Source organism: Bombus fervidus, chromosome 2 (assembly GCF_041682495.2).
Source record: "Bombus fervidus isolate BK054 chromosome 2, iyBomFerv1, whole genome shotgun sequence".
Lineage (NCBI taxonomy): Eukaryota > Metazoa > Arthropoda > Insecta > Hymenoptera > Apidae > Bombus > Bombus fervidus.
The window spans coordinates 6918829-6940627 of record NC_091518.1 but is presented as its reverse complement, the minus strand read 5'-3'; the positions used below and the strand labels follow the sequence as shown (position 1 = coordinate 6940627).

At 35.7% G+C, this 21799-nt stretch overlaps 1 protein-coding gene and 1 long non-coding RNA gene across 4 annotated transcripts in view; both read right to left on the bottom strand.

Annotated features, from left to right (window-relative positions):
• Positions 1-21799, bottom strand: part of LOC139993048 (uncharacterized) — a 91092-nt gene that overhangs the window by 37549 nt on the left and 31744 nt on the right. For 2 of the 3 annotated variants that reach the window (XM_072014456.1, XM_072014442.1), the window contains exons 9-11: positions 10213-10634; positions 2590-8302; positions 1056-1466 (exon numbers count right to left, since the gene is read on the bottom strand). In XM_072014456.1, coding sequence (XP_071870557.1) covers positions 1056-1466; positions 2590-8302; positions 10213-10634 — 6546 coding nt within the window. The remainder of the gene's footprint in view (positions 1-1055; positions 1467-2589; positions 8303-10212; positions 10635-21799) is intronic. The other variant, XM_072014446.1, reaches the window with a different exon arrangement.
• LOC139993330 (uncharacterized) lies at positions 16226-18374 on the bottom strand. The gene is made up of 3 exons (XR_011801361.1): positions 18300-18374; positions 16735-16899; positions 16226-16344 (listed from the first exon to the last, which is right to left on the bottom strand). It is a non-coding gene; the product is annotated as an uncharacterized lncRNA (long non-coding RNA).

Below are 21799 nucleotides of genomic sequence, written 5' to 3'. Positions count from 1 at the left end.
AGCGTAAGAAAAATATTATTAAACGGTACGTTTTGCTTTTCTCTTAGCAAGATATTATGGAGCCAAAAAATATTCTGATAAAAATCATTCTGGTTAGAGTATACTTATCAGCTTATCTTTCGTTCGCAAGTACCGTGTAAATGAATTTTCACTTTAACAGGCAGTCTAGTTTCGACGAAGTCGTTTCAGTTAGATACAATTGCTTTCCCACTCCAGTGTACATATACCGACATCGATTTTGTACACAGATTTTTATAGTATTTCTTCTACTAATTACTTAAACGATCGCATATTCATTATTCTAAACTTTTTTAGTTTGTACCCGTGTATTCATCGGTTCATCTACTTTTTCAGTTACCCAACATTGGTTTCTAATAAAAATAACAATATTAAATTTAACAATTTTTACCTAATACGTATGTCAATTAATGATGTTGTTATTATGTTTCGATTATTTCAGGGTTGTTTCTTTTTTTCGCAAAACGAATTTTTTCTTTATCAATTATTAATAATAGAAGCACACTTTTTTTCTTGTCTTTACAAAGGAAACGCAATTCACTAAAATTTAAGATCGTATTTTCTGAAAATAAATATTAGATTGTTGCATAAATTTTGTCTGCCTCTCTGTTTCTGCCTCTTGGCTCGCATAAGCTCAATGTTATAATAAGTACAACGTTGCTATATAATTTGACATAAATCGTGTTTGTAGAAGTTATAGAAAGTGAGAATGATATATTTAATGGTTAAATAAAATTAGGTATGTATAATCAAAAGTGTTTTATGATAAATCCGACACCAACGGATTTTCATCTGTTTCGAACGCTACAAAATAGTTCGGACGAAGAAAATTACATAATTTTGAAGTCGTAAAAATGAAATAAATCCTTCTTTTAATGAGAAATACAAAAAATTTCGTAAATGTATAGCGATAGACACAGATTATGCAGCAATCTAATACATAAAATCGTTTAATTAGTTAATAATTTGTTAATGTACAATAATTGTCATCTCTTTTTTAATCGTAAATCGTGAAGACACATAAAACAGTGACTTACCAGGTGTGAGAGACATAGCCTGTTGCCTCCTCGATCTCGAATTGTCTCGTTTTCCAGCGGAAGACTGAGAGCCCGAAACTTGAAGTCCTGGAGCACTAACCGCACGTTTTGGTCCGCCAATAGCGCCAGAAACGTTGCTGTTCCTAGCGAATCCTGGTGGACGATATCTGGCAGATTTTACACCAGAATGCTGCGGTAGGAAATGATAGACGCTATGTGCTTTGTGCATCGTCGACGAAGACGTAGTTGACGTCGTCGTTAACCCAGCTGGTGCTGTGGAAGCTGGTAAACGCGGTAGAGAATTGGTTGCCGCTGTAATGGCGGATTGCATTCCGCGTGGAAGAGTCGTTGCCCGAGATTCACCCGTATATTCTAGTTCATCTTCGGTGTCCTCGTCACCTGTGGATGTCTCTGTTGATGTATTATTTTGGATTTTAATATGGTTAAGATTTTAAATTGCAAAGTATTTGAATGAAAATAAAAAATGTATATAAAAGATGAAAGGTGTAAATTGTAGAAGTTGTGATTTGTGATTTGATAACACAATAAGAGCCAATTAACCCTGGAACGGTACAATGTTCTTTTTTAATTGAATTTCACACTTTTTGAACACTAATACTTCATTTATATGAACTTGTCGGCAAACGAATAATTTACGTAACTGAAGGCCATGTAATAGCAATCCACTGACTCGTCGAACAAAAGTGGATTCAACGAAGAAGGATTCATTTAATCGAATACAGAGTACTGAAATTTTGTTTCCGTAAATGAAGTTCACATAAACAAAGTTCTACTGCCTGCAAAAATTTCTTTAATAATTTGATAAAACACTATCGAGTATGTAATTTAATGTTATAAATATAGGAATCTTTACTTAAAATTAAAAGATATTTAATTAGCTATATATATTAGATATATATAGAAAATTGAAATCGAAACTACTGCCTTATGAAGCTCGTCTTACTTTTTAGACAAGATTAAAAATTCATTGTCTTTACACTTTACTGTGCCAAACATCCTCTTTACAATGTTATGCTCCCATTTGTACCAAACCAAAGTGACTCAATATAATATATTAACCTTGTAAAATATAATCTTCTTTCAAGCTTTATTTATTTACCAAAGATAAGCAGGTTTAGATGAACAGGTGTATTTACTATCCAAGTCAGTTACACAATCACAAATAGCAAGAGATTTACTTAGTATAACTGAAGAAGTAATTCCAGACTTTTGTGTGATGTTACTAATTTGAAATTAGCTGTAAATATCCGAAATTACTGCAGACATCGCTATAGCATTTAATTGTAATTGATAATAATTCTTTACTTCGATAGATTCTTGATTAAAGTTTTCTGAAGAAACAAAGGAACTTGGGTTTGAATATGTAATGATTTTAAATTGTTGGTCAGTCGTGAATGATCAAAAATTGAATATAATTGGTAATAGACTTATCACATTTTTCCTGTGTGGTCTTCATATAATAATATATAATACTGATTGATGTATTTTTTGTAAAATAATATAAAAAATTTACCAGATTCTCCTCTGGTGTTGGCATCAGGAACGGAAGACCTTCTCCTGTTACTCCAGATCCTCTCCTCCACGGATCCTCCGCATCCACTGGCAGCACCTCCACTTCCACCACCAATGGATCCACAACTTCTAACTCTATCCAACTGTTCCCTCGAGAAACTTTTCGGATTGAACAACAGATCTCCGGCACTGCGACGCTTAGCAGCCATGGCCAAGGCGTTAGCACTAACACTAGCACCGACACTATCTCCGGAACACGCCAGGAGACTCAATTTCGTCCTAGAATCCGCCGCCATTAACGCAGATTCGAAGCTTCCGCGCCAAGAGAATCTTTCGTAATCACTAGCTTCACGTTCCTCACCCTCTTGTCCAGTTGAAGCTGCTGGATGACTATTAATTAGCAACAGAGGATCATGAGACTTCGATCTGGGTAATTGCAAGTGCGTCGACGAAGGAGCATTAGTTGAATCTGATGTAGAATCATCGTCTTCTGTAGTTGACGCTGAAGACGGTGTACGATGATGTTGTGTGTAACGTCTCCAGCTCGAATGATGTTGAACAGCTGGTCCACCTTCAGAAACCTCATGCATTAAAGCAACCAATCGACTACCGATGTGGTGCATCACCTTAGCAATTAACGGTGGACTACTATGTGGTGTCGAATTAGCGTCGGAGCTTGTACTATCACCGGCCATTTTCGTGAAACTTTGAACCAGTTTCTGATACACAAATGCGGTATCTTTGCCTAGGCAGGGAGGCTGCACTCCAGTCGGTTCGGTTTTATCTTCCCTCTCCTTGTCCAACAGATTGTCACCAGACGTGGTATCGAATTTACTGATAATCTGCTGGCAGCTTTGAGAGATCTGTTCCTGCAGTGCTGATCGACGGCCGCCCGCTGCGCCTTCCAAATCGGAGCTGGTATAATCCGAACTGTCATACGAATCAGACCACGTGTCCTCAGAACTCAAGTATTCAACGATCTCTCTTACTTGTTCGTCTCGAATTCCAGGTACGGTTTTCATCAACCTAGTCAGTTCGTTCTCAAAGTATACCAATTGTGGCGGTTTCGTACGATTTTGAGGACATAGTCTGGCTTTTGCAGAATAACCAGGTAACCTAGGACTTGGGGCGGGTGAAGCCCCACTTGAATTTGCGCTGGAGGTATTCTGATTCTGGCCATTCGAATTTGCAACCATGGTTTTGAAGAACTGCCTCATTTTTGACATCATTAAGTTTGTTTCCTCGTCGCTGGACCAATTGTTGAAGCTATCCTTCCTCGATAAAGAAGCGTTTGGCAAGTGAGGCAGTGTTGTATGGCTTAGGTGATGATCTACTTTAGCTGCGTTTCCTTTTTCAACTTGAGAGACACCTTCTATAGAGGTTTGACTCGTATCTTGAGCATTCTCACCGATCTCGTTATTAGAACGATCTTTCCCAGTTTCTTGACCGAGTTCCGTACCGGATTGACCATCGTCAGGTAGTTTCTGGTGCTGTAACAGATCATCGCAGCTTCCTACAAATCCAGAGTCTCGCGATTGTTGTTTCGATCTTTGATTGTAGCTCAGAGACTCTCCCGAACTCATTTGTATATTTCTATTTGAGTCGATCAGCGACGCCGATGTTAACGAAGCATTAACAGCAGTCAATGGAGAGGAAGAGGAAGACAGGATACACTCTGGTTGAGGAGTCTTTGCTCTCTCCGAATCTTCCGAATTGATTGCTTCTGCCTCGTTCTCCATCACTACTTCTCCCACCAAAACCATTTCTCTATTCGGTTCTGGCGTTTTGTTTCTGTCATCTGGAACACGTGGACTCTGCGTTCCTAAATTTCTAGGCTTCTTTTTCTTTCGTTTCACGGTATCAAACTGTCCATCGGTTCCAAAGGCTGCAGTTTGACCATCATCCGCTCCATCAGTTTCAGTGGAAGAACCTTCTGATTGGGTTTCTTGCGCATCCTGGTTTAAACTTAAATCTTGAAGAGAATTTTGCGAACTCAAGTTTTGTGAACTTTGAGTAAGAGCCAATAAATTGTCCAAAGAAGAACTGTGCGATCTACCGGTTCCTCTGGCGCGAACCAGTTTCTTTCTTCTCTGCGCTTCGGGACTTGGTCTTCCTTCCGAATCACTGCCTACCGAACCATCTGAGTCACGTCGATCCTGATCAAATCCCAGAAACTCCGATAGAAAGTATTTTTCGAGTCTCGAAGAATTCAAAAATCCTTCCCCAGAATTTGATTTCTCTTGGTTCTGTCCATTCCCTGGAGTTTCGTCCTGTCCCAGGGATTCCAAACCTTCGGAATAAATCGACGAAGTCTCCGAAAGACTGTCAACTTCGCGGGAACCCATGCTCGAATTATTACCATCTCCTCCGAGCCCAAAAAAGAAATATTTTTCCAATTCAGAAGCTGATGGAGGTCTTTGTTTCTTGGATGGACTACCTGCAGCCATGCTAGGCTCTGCTTCGCTTTCCTCGCAAGATTCTTCGACGATCGTGTGCAAAGTGAAGTCGATAGCCTGTCTATGGTAACCACGAAGTTCCTCTTCACGATCTCCGAGGTTATTCGCTTCATCCTCGGAGCTTTCTTCGGTGGCTGTCGTAGCGCCAGGTTCGTCTTCATCGTGCGAAACTTCTTCTACCCACGAATCATCGTCTGCCAGACCTTCCTCGAGGATCACGACCGCACCGCTGGCGGAATTGTCATCGCAGGACTGCGATGACGCACGTGTCCGTATTCCGTCGCGCTGCTCTCCACCCAAACGCTCTTTCGTATCTTCATTTTCCTGTCGACCACCGATTTTCGTCGTGTTTTTCACCGACACGTCGTCGCTTTCACTAGCACTCCCGACACTCAACCCGCTGTCCACTTCCGCTTCCGAATGATTCGCGGTTACACTAGCCAACCGTTTCACCATCAAGGGTTTTCTTGGACCCTGACCATTCTTACGATGCGGTTGTTCAGACACTGCTTCCAGCGCCAGCTGGAAATACCCAGCTAGACCCTGGCTAGCCGTATGCACTTCATCCGGCTGCAACAAGGTCGTTGTGTCCGAGGTGATCACACTCACTGGCTGATACGAGGCTTCCTGAGTGATCATCACAAGGCTTCTATATTTGTTGCTATTATTGTTGCTGAGATTGTTGTTTTGTATCGTTGGGGGAAATTGTTGACTGATTGAATCCTTCGTCGACGCGGCAGGAGGGAATCCATTCTCCTTTCGAGTAGACGGGCGTCGCTCGACTGAGCGAAACCGTGTCGATCCCCCTTCTATCCCCTCCGCGGCGCCACCACCATCGATACTACTACTACATTCACCACCTCTACCGCGAATTTCCACTTCTCCTACCACCTGGCTGCAAGCAGGACTCTCGCCTCTCACCAAACCACCGCTGTCATGCGCACTTTCCGCTTTACCTGCGCTGTCAGTGCTACTCTTGAACATCTCTTGGATCTTGTTGGTTATCATGTCGCCCACGTCAGAGCCCGCTGATTTCAACTCGATTCCATCGTCGTGATTTAGGTCGTTGTCTTCCACCACACCATCTTTGGACTCCAATACCGTCGATTTTCTTGATTTATCGTCAACGGATTGATCATCCTCCGTTGCAATTGTCATCGAATCACTTTCCGTACAAAAGCTTGCGACACCTTTGTCGTTCGTATAATCCGACGATTGCTCAACGGTTGTTGCCTCGCGTTGTGCGTTCCATTTCGCTCTGTCCGATGCGGTAACGTCAGGCTCCTCGCAATGATTGTCCTTGACTGTTTTCACGGTGTCGTTGCTTCGTAGATTCTGCTGCCACGGTGCTTTTTCTTCGTTTTTTTTATTCAATCTTGACAGCAGCTCGTTGTTCGTCGCTGAAAAGGAGAACTCGTTCTCAAAAGACGAAGACGCGTTGGTGGACGTGACTTCGTACTCGTGCAGTTCGTCGCTGCTCACCTCGCTGCTTGTTGTATTCGTCTCGTTGCTAGTAAAACTTTCCGACCCTGAAGAAACGTTCGCAGTGTTTAAATTCGAATTCAAATCGGCTGGTGCGTCATACTTTTGATTATCATTGTTGTGATCTACATTCTCCACGGTCATTATATCTGATAAAGTGTTATCGATTTCACGATAATCGCTATTACTTATTTCACTGCAATCAGTACCATTCTCGGCTCCGGGAATTATCAACGGTGTCAAAGCGTGAAATTTCGGGTTCTCTTCGATATTCGCGACAGACGAACCAGTATCGTTTACAATTTCCTGTCCAGACATTTCTAACGAGTCTGGAATTATATTTAAATCCCAAGTATCCGTCGATGACAGCTGTGTTTGATTATCTGAATCCGTATTTTCGGTATTAGACGTTATTTGGTCTGATAACATGGATTCGTCAATTCCTGGACTACCCTTTTCTATTTTACCAAATATCTTCTCCTTCATAATCATTTTTTCTTCCTCTGCAATATTTTCAGTGGTATTGTTGAAAATAGTGGGCTCGATCCTATCAGGATCCAAGGTTTTTATAGACTTTAACTCTATCTGATTTTCTGAACAATCATTGTCGCTCGCAATATACATTTCTTCAGGCATCTCACGCTGTAATAACGATAGAGATATTCGTTTATCATTACTCATTTCCAAATTGTGCCTCTTTCCACGAGACTTTCTTTTCTCATTAATGTTGTCCCCTCGTTCAAACTTATCATTAGCTTCTGAACTATCATTATCGCAAATCGACCTTTTCTCTTTCTCTAAATCTTGCTTGTTATTATTTCCTTTATCATTATCATTATTCGTGTCTTCGTAATTCGCATCTTCGCTAAAAAACCGTACATACTGCAAAACCACGGGTTCCTGATCAGGAAGAGCCTTGACCCTCTTCAAGGTGATACCATCCTCGGTAGTAGAATCTGAATCTTCATCCTCATCTTCATTATCCTCTATATCGTTATCGCTTGTAAGGGAATCATCGTTAACAACGAAGACTCTCGAGAACCTATGAGAAGAGGAATCTTCTTCCAAATCGCTGCTATCCGCTGAAGATCGACCAGAAGAGCTGCCAGAATCATCGTGCTGGAACATTCTTTGTCCCCTTCTACTCTCGAAGGACACGCTCACGGAATCTAAACAATCCATTTCCTCGTTTTTCTTTGTCTCGTTCGTCTCGTCCTTACTTTCTTGTTCTTCTCCGGCCTTCGATTCGTTTAATTTGCCACATCCATTCGTGGAAGATTGCTCTGCGGTTTTCGATTCATTGCAAACGTCCAACACAGCTTCCTCTATAGATTTCGTCGTACTGCTTACTGCAGCGTCGTCGTTTTCATCTTGGTTGACATGCAAGCTGCTCGCTCGTTGACGAAGTTCTTCCGTCGATGGAATGGACGAAGCCTCAATGGTGGAGCCGTATAACGGCGGTGCTAGAATTTGATCAGGTCTAAAAGTACAAGTTGTCGGATCGAAGACACCAGTTAGTCGCGGATCGAGCCTGGCTCCGTGCAGAGGCTGGTTGAATCGTGGATGCCAAGCGAACCAGGGTGTAGCTGGGTCGCCTCTCAACCTCAGTGTTCCTGGTTCCGCGTGAGCATCGCTGTTACGGCTTATCATGGAGGAGGCAGCTGCTGCGAAGTCGCTCGTCCACAGAGATGCTGGAACTGGTACCGGATATGGCACCGGCACGGGGATTGGTACTGGAACTGGTAATACGTTCGCGCTTCGGGAACCTCCACAGGCCTGTGCAAAAGAATAATGAGAAATGTAAGATTTTATATATATTTAGATTCGTTTATTTATTTATCTTTCTTTTACGCATTGCTTATATAGGTATACATACATGTGTACTATTGGCTATAAATATTGGTTACATTTATTCAAAAATTTCAATTAATTTTATTTTGAATTCTATTTTACACGATAAAACATGTATGATCCAAATGAAGTAACAATTTATTATAAAAGAATTAAAAGATAAAGGCAATGAATAACGTTCAATTTATATGAAATATTAATAGATGTTTCAATATTTATAGTCAGCAGTGTTTATATTCATTAATATTCGAATAATGCTTCTTTAGAGATTATTTCATTTGTACTATAAAAGCTAGGTAAGAGTTCCTTGCTGTTGTAATATATACGATAGTTTATAAGAACAAGAAGATAGTTTTGATTGTATTATTGGTTATAAGTTGTATGTATCTTAAATTGAAATTATTAGAGAAGAAATATGCATTATCTATTAGAGACGTTCGAATAATTAAGGGATAATATATATCAAAAATATTTTTGAAATTGCAAAATTTTTCACATTTTTTATAACTCATTATGGCAATCTTTTGGCAAAATTTCCGAATATTTAATCTATATTCTCCATCCGATAGCGAGTTCGTATATCACGTCTATCATGAAACTGCGAATTGGAAGAGCACTGGTAGTCATAAAATTTCGTTTAAATAGACACTGGTTGCTTTTACAGATTATTGTCAGATGTCGATAAGAGATAACAATAGACAAGAAAGTGCAAGGGAATTACATGAAATGATATCGAGCTACTTAAATTTATCTTCATTTTAAAATACAAACACGGAGTGAAAGTTACGCAATCAAATTTTTTATAATATATAGCATAATTTGTAATCACATATTCTGCTTCATGTGATAAACAAAATTATTATTGGAAAGATTCGCATAACTCGAGGTGAACTCGGCGCGGAGGGGGCTCGTGAAGGTTTCCTCCACGAGAAAAAAAAAAAAAGGAAAAAAGAAAAGGCCGATACAGAAGTAGTTAAATCTTCACAAATCTTCGTTTCGTTGTGAAATTCAAGGTTAACTGAAGGTTACCTTATTATGGATCGAATTCATCTTTCTAGTGACTACAACATAATAGCAAAAAACATGAAATATTACTTAAAAAATTCGAGATCGCATTAATAATTGAGAAAATGTAATATATAAAAAAAGTTAAAATATATTCTTCTCATCAGTCTTCTCGAATACAACAAATTTCATTTGAAACATTTCTTTATAAAGTCCACAGATAACGAGTCATTTCAAGTGGTAACTTTTATTGACTCGTCATGTATATATTTTTGGTTTCTATTTTATTATAAATTTCTCACATCATTCACGTTGTATATGTATATCTTGTAACCAAGCTATGGATGTTTATGCAAATTGATGCTTTCATGAACATAACTAAGGAAAGCTAAGCAAAATGCAACCTAAACAAGGATTTATTTCTTCCGTCAGATATTATAACGAGTACTATATTTTTGGTATATTTTATATTTATTATTTATATGCATTTTTGTATTTTTACGTTCTTCATAAATCTATAAACATCTGCAGCCTGTTTATAAGGAATACGTGAGATGAGTGATATAACATTTATAATAAGATAATTAGAAAACAAGATTAGCGAAACTTGTTCCGTGAAACATGAAATAAAGTAAAATTAGAGTCTTCCGATAAAAATAACGAGCAGGTGACCACCAGTATATCTATATATACACTCCTCCTATACATCTCACGATATTTTCCTGACTTATACTTTATCCCTCTCTGACTCAAGCTTCGATAAAAATCTCACGTGTAATGAAAAAACTCTTATCTCTCCACCTGAATTCGACTCTTATAAAACAACCTACCTGACAAGCGGTGGAACCACGTCCAGGACAACAGCTCCAATCCTGGCTGGTGCTAGTTTCTGTGCCCACGTTGCTCGTGCTGATAGTGACAGGTACACCGGCGGGCAGAGGCAAGGATCCGCTCTCAAAGTAATCCCAATCGCAGTCCTCCAAAGATTGCGTATGGCTGCCAGCACGTGGCAGCCCGTTTAAAAACGAGGAACTCGAGCAACTGCTGTCAGCGTCGTCCTCTTCACGACCAGAAGACGAATCCGAACTGATAAATACCAATCGTCTGTAGTCGACCAATGGCTGATCCTGTGGCTGACTTCCGGTTGGACTGTGCTGTCTTCCGTCACGCCCGATCACGTGTAATGTTTGGAAGCTCTGAAGTTCCTCCGCGCAGCAGGTCCTCGCGTGCGATCTTCCCCTTCGTCGAGAACCTTTTGAAAATATACAATGGTTTGCGTATCATTAGTTTACTCGTTGTTCGATACGTTCTAGATCAAAGAAAAAAATGCTCCGCTATCTTGACTTATCACTGGTATTAGCAATAATTATCGCTATTGATTGAAATGTTATCGGGTAGTGCACACCGTTATAGATCAACCGGTTTCAAAGATTAGAGCTAGTGAATACCCCGAATAGAAATCTATGAAAATTTGTCTTTTTAACTGGGATCTTTAAGCAGAATATCGCCATCCTTTCGATAGGAAGAAAGTAAACGAGCATTTTTTGTAAATGACGGATACAAGTATTTACATGTGTATGATTATTTCATAGATAAGTGGAAATAAAGATTCATAGGAGAAATATGTAATGTCTTTGAAAATATATAATATTCGATTCAAAGTATTTTTAATTATTCAGCAAGCAGTTTCTTTTTCTTTTAGTTTGAATTAAATTTTTGCTTTTACTTTCTTTTAAATAAAAATTTGATTTAACATTTTGTGCAGTTTGAATTCGCATATTGTGATTCATCACGAATCTTCTTTCAGATTATCCATTAACGTTCTTAATAAACTAAACTAAAAGTAAGCTTTTCTCATTTTTGTCATACGTTAACACATAAGTTTATTTAAAACATTGCAAAAATTGTGTACACTTGTAAATATAATTATATTATGTTGATTAAACTTTGAATACTTTTTTACAAATTTTATTATGGGATAATGTTACGATTGAAAAATACTTCTATACTTCCAAAAAAAATTTATATCCTATTTAATAAATTGAATTAATATGGCAAAAGACATCTTTGTAAAAGACTTATTTGTAATCTATTTGTGACTAGGACATCGATCGTTTAGTGGAAACAATTAATTCATTAAAATCGAGTTAGTCCATTTAATTGTTTTACCACAAGGTGTATCGACAAATAAGAGCCCTAAATAGATATTTCACGAAGGTAATGAACGAATTACTCTTAGCCGCTAATGAGCCGCAGGCGGTATGGTAGCATGACTCAGAGGTTGTGCTATTGGCTATTATATATGTGGCGAAATAAACAATAATTAAAACGAAAGGTTCAGCCATTTATTGGAAATCATTTTACTTTTCCCTCATTACTATATTGTTTATAGCATAACAGTATATAGTATAACGCAAGTTTTTAATGAAGGAAAGGTAAAATGATTTCGAGTAGATGGGCGAACCTTCTTTTTAATCTCTATCCGTTTCATCACATGTGTAATAGTCCATAGCATAACTTCTGAATCACGTTTACAATACGGACGTTGACTAGTATTTATTTTTTACTTGACGCATTATTTTTCCATAACAAACGAATTGTACGAAAATAATTCTGGTACGTTCAAAATATGTGAATTGAAATATGGTTTATGAGATTGATGAATTTGTTCCTTCATGCTCCGAGAGGATATCAAACAAAAAATATAAGGTTCCGTAAAAAAAAAAAATAAAATCTTGAAAAGTATAACAACGTTGATAAAACGAATTAGCCTATAATACGCGCCCCACAGAATCAAACAATTTATCCCTGCACCGTTTTTTCACATTATTAATCATTATCGAGATATAACTTCGTAACAGATACTCTGAGATAAGAAACTTTGTATATATTCTACCTTTAATTATACTAGAAATATAGTTATTTGCTGTTTTTAAAAATTATTTTGATTATTATAAACGTATTGTATTTTTTGCGATAAATGTTTCTTTTAACAAAACAGACCAAATATTTTACAGTATAATCTTAATTTTTGCTCTCAATGTTCCCTTATAATTTCAGTTTGTTGATATTTAGCTAATACATAGTAAAGTGTAACATGATCGTTGATCGTTTGTTGTCAAAAGCTTCACTTTCCAATCAATAGTATCCTAAGCGTAACGAGCAACCTCCCCTGCACCTTTGACGCGCCTTTTTCTAACGAGGATAAGACGATACCTGAACAAACAAGAAATGATCGGCTTTTCGATAAAGTTCCGGTATTCCTCCAGATCGAGAAGTTGGACAACTCGTATTGTTACATATTTCTAAATTGCTGTTTGGATATATTAAGTTTGTGTAAATTCTAGAGGGCACGCTGTTTATTACTCTGCTAATATTTTAAAATTCCCAGTCAAAAATATTCTTTCTTCACGATTGTGCTACAAGTTTACCGACGAAAACCTCATATTTTTTTGTATGTTCCGAATGGAACAATAATAAATATAACATGTTTGATACACAATTATTCCAACTACATATCGCGTTTATTAGGTGTCACTTAATATAGTGGATTGTAAAAATACTAAAACATGATAGGAGACTGAATAAAATAAATTAATTTAACCGAATATGTTCCGTTATTCCCTTTTACTGAAGATAGCTTCTTCTCGATTCTGTCGTTTATGCTCATAGAATAATGTTTATAAAAATTACAATGCTAATTAAAGATCTACGTCTGTCTGATTGTAAAAGTTATTTTCATTCAGATAATTATTTTGTTCCATACAATTTTGTTCCATAAAATATAGGATCTGCTTTCTTGAATTTTCAAATAGATTCACTTCACGTCCAAAAATTTAAATCAAACGTTATAATTGCAAATTTTTTTCAAACAAATCGATCTGTTCTAAAAGCGATAAAACTCAACCTATAATTCTATCTAAATTGGTAATAACCCATTATAGTGACTGATGCAATTATAAGCAGTTACCTAATTTAAAAAAATTTTAGAAACTAATCTTTTTCTCCGAGTTTTAACAAAAAGATAAATTTCCTTTTAATAAAAAATAACAATAACTAAAAACTAGTTGCACTCACATCAAGATAACCAAATTTTTCAGTTTTTAACATTGTTCTAACATCTCAGAGAATAAAATCTCGTAATTTTCCAGAAACTCGGTAAATCCATATTTGTTTAAATTTCTTAGACCACGATCCTCTACATCGACCGTCGCGATTGCAACTTCGCATAATCCACGTAACGCTAGGATAGACATAACCGGTGCATATATGTATTTTTATTTTACTTCTTGATTTCTCACAATAGATAAAGACGATACTGTGAAGGTGGTGATTGACGCTACGCGAACTAACAAGAAGACCTGAACATTGTTGTAGCTGACACATTCAGTGTCCGCTTTTTACGCACTGATGAATTACCTGGTCAATGACACGAATTAATATTTGTCCACGTGCATATGATTCTCCACGTCCTGCGATCATGTTCAGATTCCAACATGAATGGTTGCGTTCAGATCCGCGTACATGAGACACGAAACGCGTACCAGAACATGGAAACAATTATGAGGAAATAAAGGAACAATAAGGAGCAGAGAAGAAAGGAAGGGGCAAGCGTCGTAAATGAATTATGAATGGATATGGATGTGAGAATGAAAAGCAGATCATTTGAACCTCTAATGGAAGTTAACAACGAAGGAAAACGCACTGGACTTGCTGACACTGGTTGAGAAACTCGCGAGTACGACATTTCTCATTGGTGGAAATGTAAATGACCGTCTAAGGTATTCCTGCGAATCGCGTGCTAAATTTAGCGCTACATCTTGTTGCTATATCGTTGGCAATTTATGAATGATCGAAAATATGTCATTTTAGTTGTTCTAATAATAGGCGAAGTAAAAGATATCTTGGAATGAATCTTTATATGATTTGAACGAAGATTTATTATTTTGAATTTCGGAGTGATGGACGAATTAATAGAAAAATGTAAGCAAAATGCAATTAGAAGGCGCGCGGTAAGACTGATATTTTTTCTCATCGGTAGCAATAATACACTGAAAATAGCCTACTTTTGTGGAATAAAGAATAACCTGCTATGTTACCTCTCCACACGTGCGTTTATATGTTACAATTAATTCCCTCTATCTCCGCATTCCATCTTTTTCCGCTCCGAATTTTGCTAGGTCGTTAAAAATCTTCCAAGATAGAACGCGTTGCACTAAAATTGTCGACAATTCTCCGTTGTATTCGTTATTTGCTTAATCTCATGCACTGTGATCATACGAATTCTAAATAGTATCGCATAAGATTACATGTATACTAATTGAGTCTTTTTTACTCCTTTAACTCGGTGAATGTTATCCTACCACTGAGAACATTACCTTAATCCTCAATGATATATTGCTGCATAATAGGTAAACCACAAGAGTTTAATTGCAGTAAAACAAAATGTAGGAAACACCTACTGCTCCGCGTAACGCGATTTGGAAAATAACAATGAGAGTGAAATGGTTAAGGAAATAAAGCGAAAGAAATATTTGAACACGGAAATATGAACGGATTCGTATAACGCGGGATATAATCATCTTTGACTTCACAGATTACAGAGGATCCCACTATACTTAATTTTAATGCGAGTTTTATATTCTGTGTTTTACGCGACGAAAATTATGTAAATGAAATTTATTGCGCAGAGTATAAAATACGAATTAGAATTACTCTATAAGATATATAATGATATACCTAATTACATCATTATTATTAGTATTAACCTTACTACGATCTTTGAATTATCGTCTTTGTACTGCTCTCATCTGAATATATAGAAAGACTTTTAAAGGCAATTTTTATGCTTAAAATTGAAAAGAGAAATCACATCAGTTTTAATTTTTTTATAGTTTCCGTAAACCAAAGTAATTTATTAAGAATAGAGAAACAACACTGGATCAAAAATGATCCAAACAACGTAATAGGATTAAGTTATAAAAATTAAATATTACACTAGCCCAATATATTATCCTATTTGAAATTGAAATGAAAAATATTTCAAAATTTCCTAACCCAAACTTAAATGTAACCCGAGCTATCAAGATTATCAAGGGCGCGATAATATCAGTTAACAATTAAGAACATTCAAGGACTCGCAACTTTTAATTTGACGCATCGAAAACGGAAAGTAAGTAGTCCTGAACAAAAGAAGTTTTAAAGAAACGCGACGCTATAAAAATCCTTTCGTTCGAGGCTATCAAATTTAACTCCGCGTAAATCCAATCTATACACGGTGTCCAAAAATTACTAAAAATCTTCAAGAGTCGCCAAACTAACAGTAAATATTAATCACGTATTACATGTAAGTACCGATGCTGGTCGTACCAGACAAAATCGTGTGGAAGCACGAGTATCACTCTGTTTACAATTCCCTGGACGTTAATTCTCGTTGTCAGGGGCTTCTTCGGTCGTTGGTTCCCCTTGCAACGATCGGTGGTGATCCGGCGTTGCGCGCCTGTGGCACACACTAATCAAGTTCACAAACTTTTGTCACAGAACTGTTTGGAAAGTTCGCGGGGACCGATGGCAACGTACCACGACGGAAACCGTTGCGGACTCTCGAGTTTTCGTCATCGTTTCGAGGCAAACGACACACTGTCAAAGAAAGCACTGGCGATTCGCGTGGGCTACCGCCGCTAAACTGAGAGCGTTTGTACCGTGAGCCGTGAGGCACACCTGAATCCCACAGCATCGGTCACTACCTTACTACGGCACCGAACAATCTCTATAGTGGCGTCGTTATAGCGTATATTATATGTACACCGGGTGGTGCGTAGCGAATGTAGCTCGAACAACATTCGCTCGACCGTGGCATCCGCGTCCGTGAAGAGCGACGATAATAATGCCCCACAGTTGACAGCCGCGATTAATACGCGCTGCTTTTATCTCATTTACCTTGACCAACACCGAATAACTAACTAAACCGAGGAAAAGAAACAAAAGTAGCTTTAGAGTTGGAGTTTAGTTTGAGAAATCGCGATTGATATCGATGGTATATGATTGACTAGTATTTTTGATCGTCTCATTGCAAGAGCTTGTAAAAATGTACGAGAAGGAAGAAAATTACGTTGCACGATGATTAGGGGATAATGAATTCAATTGCGTCTTCTTAACTTTGATTTCTTATGTAATAAGTAATTTAGTACTCAGTCTGCGAATATTTATATATACATTTATGGTGAAATGTAATTTAAAAGTTAAAAAAAAAAAAGATTTTACTACTCAAAAATGCACACAATACATATAATAGTAGAAATATATGAAACGTCGAAAGTAAAGTACTTGTTATAATATTTAGTAACATTTACCTTTCATTTCTTTAATTATGTTCGCAAAAATATGAAATTGTATAAATATCTGCAGTCCAGTAATATTTTATGTTTTTACTTTTGTTGGAAAAATAGAAATCAATAATTGTTCTGATTAGATTGCTTAGTATTGCATTAGTATTGCATTGGCGTAATGATATAGCACTAAAATATATAGAATATATAGATATATTTAAATATAGGTATACAGATGTATTTTTAAGTTATGCAGCGTCATAGAAGGTTAATTATATCGCGTCGTTCATTTAATTGAAATCAAGATTATAAATTATTAATCTTGTTTAAAAGGTAAAAAAGTTTTGGCAGTAATTTCAATTCCAAATTTTTATGTAATATTTGTTTCAGGTGTAAATATGTATATTTAATTAAGTGTTCTCCAATTTTGGATAAAAGATGAAATAACACAACCATATTTCGCAATAACGAGTCCGCTTGCAATATCTCTAACTTTGATATCCTGTACAATATTTAAAATGTAAATTAATACAGCGACATTATATTTAATTTAATAGAAAGACAGTTTAAATATTACACGTCGCATTTTAATTTTCGGCTCGATATTAATTATATCGAAACAATAATGAAAATAATCTTGGCGTTATATAGAAAACAAAATAAAACACCATATTTATTATAGACTACTTAAACAATAACAAATAATTTTGATATAATAAATAAATATATAATAAATTTTTGATATAACAGATATTTAACACGTTATTATTTGCCTTTGCAATATATTTAAATTCTTATTTTTATCATACGGAACGGTATATATATATTACAGTTTATATTATAGCACGATTAGATAAAGAAGTACACAAATGCGCGTGTAACAATTCGAGAATGTTTAAAACACGGTACAAAAATTTTAGTTTCACTTGTTATCTTGTTCTTTACCATACAAATAAACGCAATAAAAATCTTCCCAATGTAACATTCAAAAGCAAGTAGAATCCTTGAAATTTTGATTTAAATATACTTCCACAGAATAAAAATATGCAACATGCAATTACAATGCATATGAAATAAAAAGAAAAAGGTAGAAGTTCACGAATTCCTTTAATCTTACATCTCTGCAAAGAAAATCTCGAAAGAAGATCAAATTCCTTGAAATAATAAATTAAACACAAAATAAGAGTATGTAAAATATAATTACAAAAGTTACGAAACCAAAAAAAAATAAAAAATTAAAAAAGAGACGTAAAAATTTACCAGGAACGTAGGAGACAAAAATTCTACAAAGGACAGTTTCTCAGATCTTTTGTCTACGCAAAGAAAATCTCTAGAAATTAAAATTTAAGCAGAAAATAAGAATGTATAACACATAATTATAACACATAGAAAATAAAGAGAAAAAATGTGAGAATTTATGAAGTACGCAGAAAGCAAATAAAAATGTTAGAAACGACGGCGACTCTACGATGAGTTCGTGACACCTTGTATAAGCGTCGCAGGTGAGCGGACTATAGTGCGATACAGAGAACGTTGTTATACTATTATTTCTATGCTGTTTCCCTCAGCCCCGCTTCGCTTCGTCTCACCTGCTCGCTCGCTTGCTTCTCCCGCGCTCAAAAGCCAGCTCACCACGTTTCTTCGTGTAGGTACATACATACATACACACACACGCACACATGTATATATATATATATTACAAAACAAAAATTTGCGCCTGCCGCACGAAAGGAAACAATCGAGACACCGAGTTTCCTCCTATTCCTTGTAACCGACAGAAGCATTATCCGATGGTGCTGTTAATTAATTAAAAGCGGATTATAAGTGGGCGTATCGTTCTCACGTTTTCAGGCAAAGTCTGTTTTCAGACGAACGTGTTCTATGGTAATATTATATTATTAGAATTTTCCTAATTATATGAGTTTCCATCGATGAAATCGTGGTAAATCGTTTTCTAGTGAATGCCGTCGTCTGAACCCTGATGAGACGCTGTTGTGATTTTCCGGAGAATGATGAGAAAGAAATGCAAGGAATTATAGATACAATAACTGTACATACAATTATACATAATTATATATATATATATAATTATATAAAATAATTAAACATAATAATGATATATAATATTAAAATAATAGTTATATTTATATGACGAATAAGTAAGGGTAATATACATAGGATAATAAAGTAATGGATAATAAACTAATTTTATGGTCTTGTGTGTAATGTTAGTGTTTCGTGCAATGCCATTTTGGTGCGGTTCAAGAAAAACTATTGAAATACGAAAATTTATTAGAATATATTAAAATGCGAGCATAATAAATCATTTTATAATCGATATATACATTATTTATTGCTATATGTTATAAATAAATCTTACGTACTACTCAGGATTTCATTGAAACACAGAAAAAGAAATTATAGCGAACTTTTTGATATAATATAACGTATTATTATATGTATATGTTAATATTGCCTGATTTAGCAAATCTTATTCTTTTATGGGAAAAGTACAACTACAGCTTTCTTGATGTCGAATAGATAATGCAAGCATAGAATGATAGTAGTATTACGTATTTTAGATAATCGGATAATACGTATCTTGTATTCTTACGTAAGATATTTCAGAGAAACAGTCAGATATGAATATAGAAGAAATGATTAAGAAATGATATTAACCATACAAACATTCTATGGTTAATAAAGTTAGCCTTGTGTTTTGGTACTAATTTAGAGAAGCTATTGTAACAACAAAATATAGAAAATCATAATGAATGCCTTGAAATATATTAGATGCAATATGCACAATAAACCATCCTATGATGTGGATTATATCTCATATTATTGCATATAATAATATTATAATATATTGCAAAGAAATGAGAGAAGAAAAAATATGGGAGAAATTTGCGATGAAATGATACGATACAATAAGCTCATACGAATCAAATAAATGAACTTACATTTAATGACATTATTTTTTGTGTGATATCGCTTTGTCATTTTCTCATAAAAATTCCGTAACAAAGAGGTAGAAAGAGTCGCAACGTACGTCTCAAAATATATCTAGTTGTTACAATGCAAATAGACACAATAATGCGATTCTACAACTAAAGACACTGTTTCTTATTTTCACATGAAATTTCCTACAGAGCCAATTGAAAGAAAGAAATTGAAGAAATCACAGCCAATGACTTGGAATAAATTAAAATGAGGCGAAGAAAGAAACGAGAGACGCAATGACACTTTAACTCGTGATATAATCGTTGATCTACTTTTTCCCAATGAAACTGCATAAAATCCTACAGTCCCAGATTCGTTTCTATTTAGTTTCTTTTCCTTTTTTCGTTTCAAAGACCATCTATTTAAATCGAAAAGAAGATTCCTCTACGCGATTTTCAAGAAATTCTGTACATCGAACATGCGACTACCTTCGTAGCTAGGCTAGTCTATCCACAGAAAATAGAGAAAAACAACGATCCCGGCGTAAAAGAGCAAGAAATACATGGACACGAAGACCGTGATTAATAGTTGGCATATTCTTCTCACATCCATGTTTGCAGGATGTTCGTCCCTCCAGATAGGATGGATATCTCACACCGTGAAACGCGTGATTTGCATTCAACTCGGCCGTTTGTTCGTGCTTATATCATGCGAACTCGGGGACGAAAAGCGTAGGAACAACGGGACGTGGATTTTGTTTCGAGTACGTTGAATTTTTCTCCATTATCGATCGAAAATTGTAATTAACAGTTAAACTTAAAAATGTTTCTATGTCTTTTCAGCGTGCGCGTTTGTTATTTCAAACTCTCGTACAGATATAACAATTCTATTAAAAAAAAAAAAGAATTAAACATATTTAATATAATTTTATTTCATCCATCGAACAATTAAACCTCAAATTTTCAAATATCTCATGTATTTCGTTTCAGGCAATTTTAATTTCAAAAATCATATTTTATTAAAATAGACGATATTGTTTTGTTTCTGCAACTCAATTAAATAAATTTCAATTTAACATCGAAAGATTCTATTGCTCGCTCGGAAATTTAATAAGTGGTCGTTTCGAGTGAGTATCTGTTATTTCAGATCGCGTGTTTATATTGTTACGTATTTTTTGCACGTTCACTGACAGGGACGGCGAATAACATTTTTCTTATCAACAATTTCGTGTTTGAACTCTGATACGAAAACGATACCGCACCGGCTACGCTGATAATACTGTCCTGGCGTTCGCGGGTTTCAGAGAGAACTCCGACTGGTTTCATACGGGCTAGTATGCCAATGGTTTCGATAATCGATAGACTTATTGAAATACAAAACCGTGGTGGTGTTGCTGGCAGACACGTCGGTAATGTGTGTTTTTAATTATGTGGAATGAATATACGGAAAAGATATTTCAAAGTTTGTATACTTTTGAACGAATAAAACAAACTTGAAATTAAACTTTAAATTCTTCCTAACGTAGCATTCTTATATCTGCACAATATTTTAAAATAATGAACGTACACATTGGGAAGTTTGAAATTTAACTGTTTATTAAACGAGATTTTTCAAATTTTTTAACAATATAATTTTTATATTTACTAATATTTACTAATTATATATTTATAATATGTTTACTAATGAAGGGACGTGGTTATTTAAAATTTGGACTCTTAAGCGTTTTATACACGAAACAAAATTTATTCGCGGCATAAAGCTCAAATTAAAAAGGAGAGAAAATTTATTAAATTGTTTTAGGGTAGAATCTTTATGGTCTTATATCTGTATAAGAATACTGAGTAAGAATACTGATACACATATGAAGTATTAACGTTGCTAACAACCTTGTAGTTAATGCGAAGTTAAACTCCAAGTAAACAAAACTTTTTAAGAGTCATTAGAACTATCACTTCAAACGCAGGTAATATTAAAAAACTAAAATTAAATTTCCAACATAATTTACTCAATTCTTTATTTTCTCTTATGAGCTCCTTTTACAGAAAGCTACTTAATTTTCTTTTTTAGTTAAATTTCTTGTTCGTAGAGAAGACTCTATTAACGTTTAAAACGAGTAAAGATAGATTGTACGTCAATGCAATTGTAT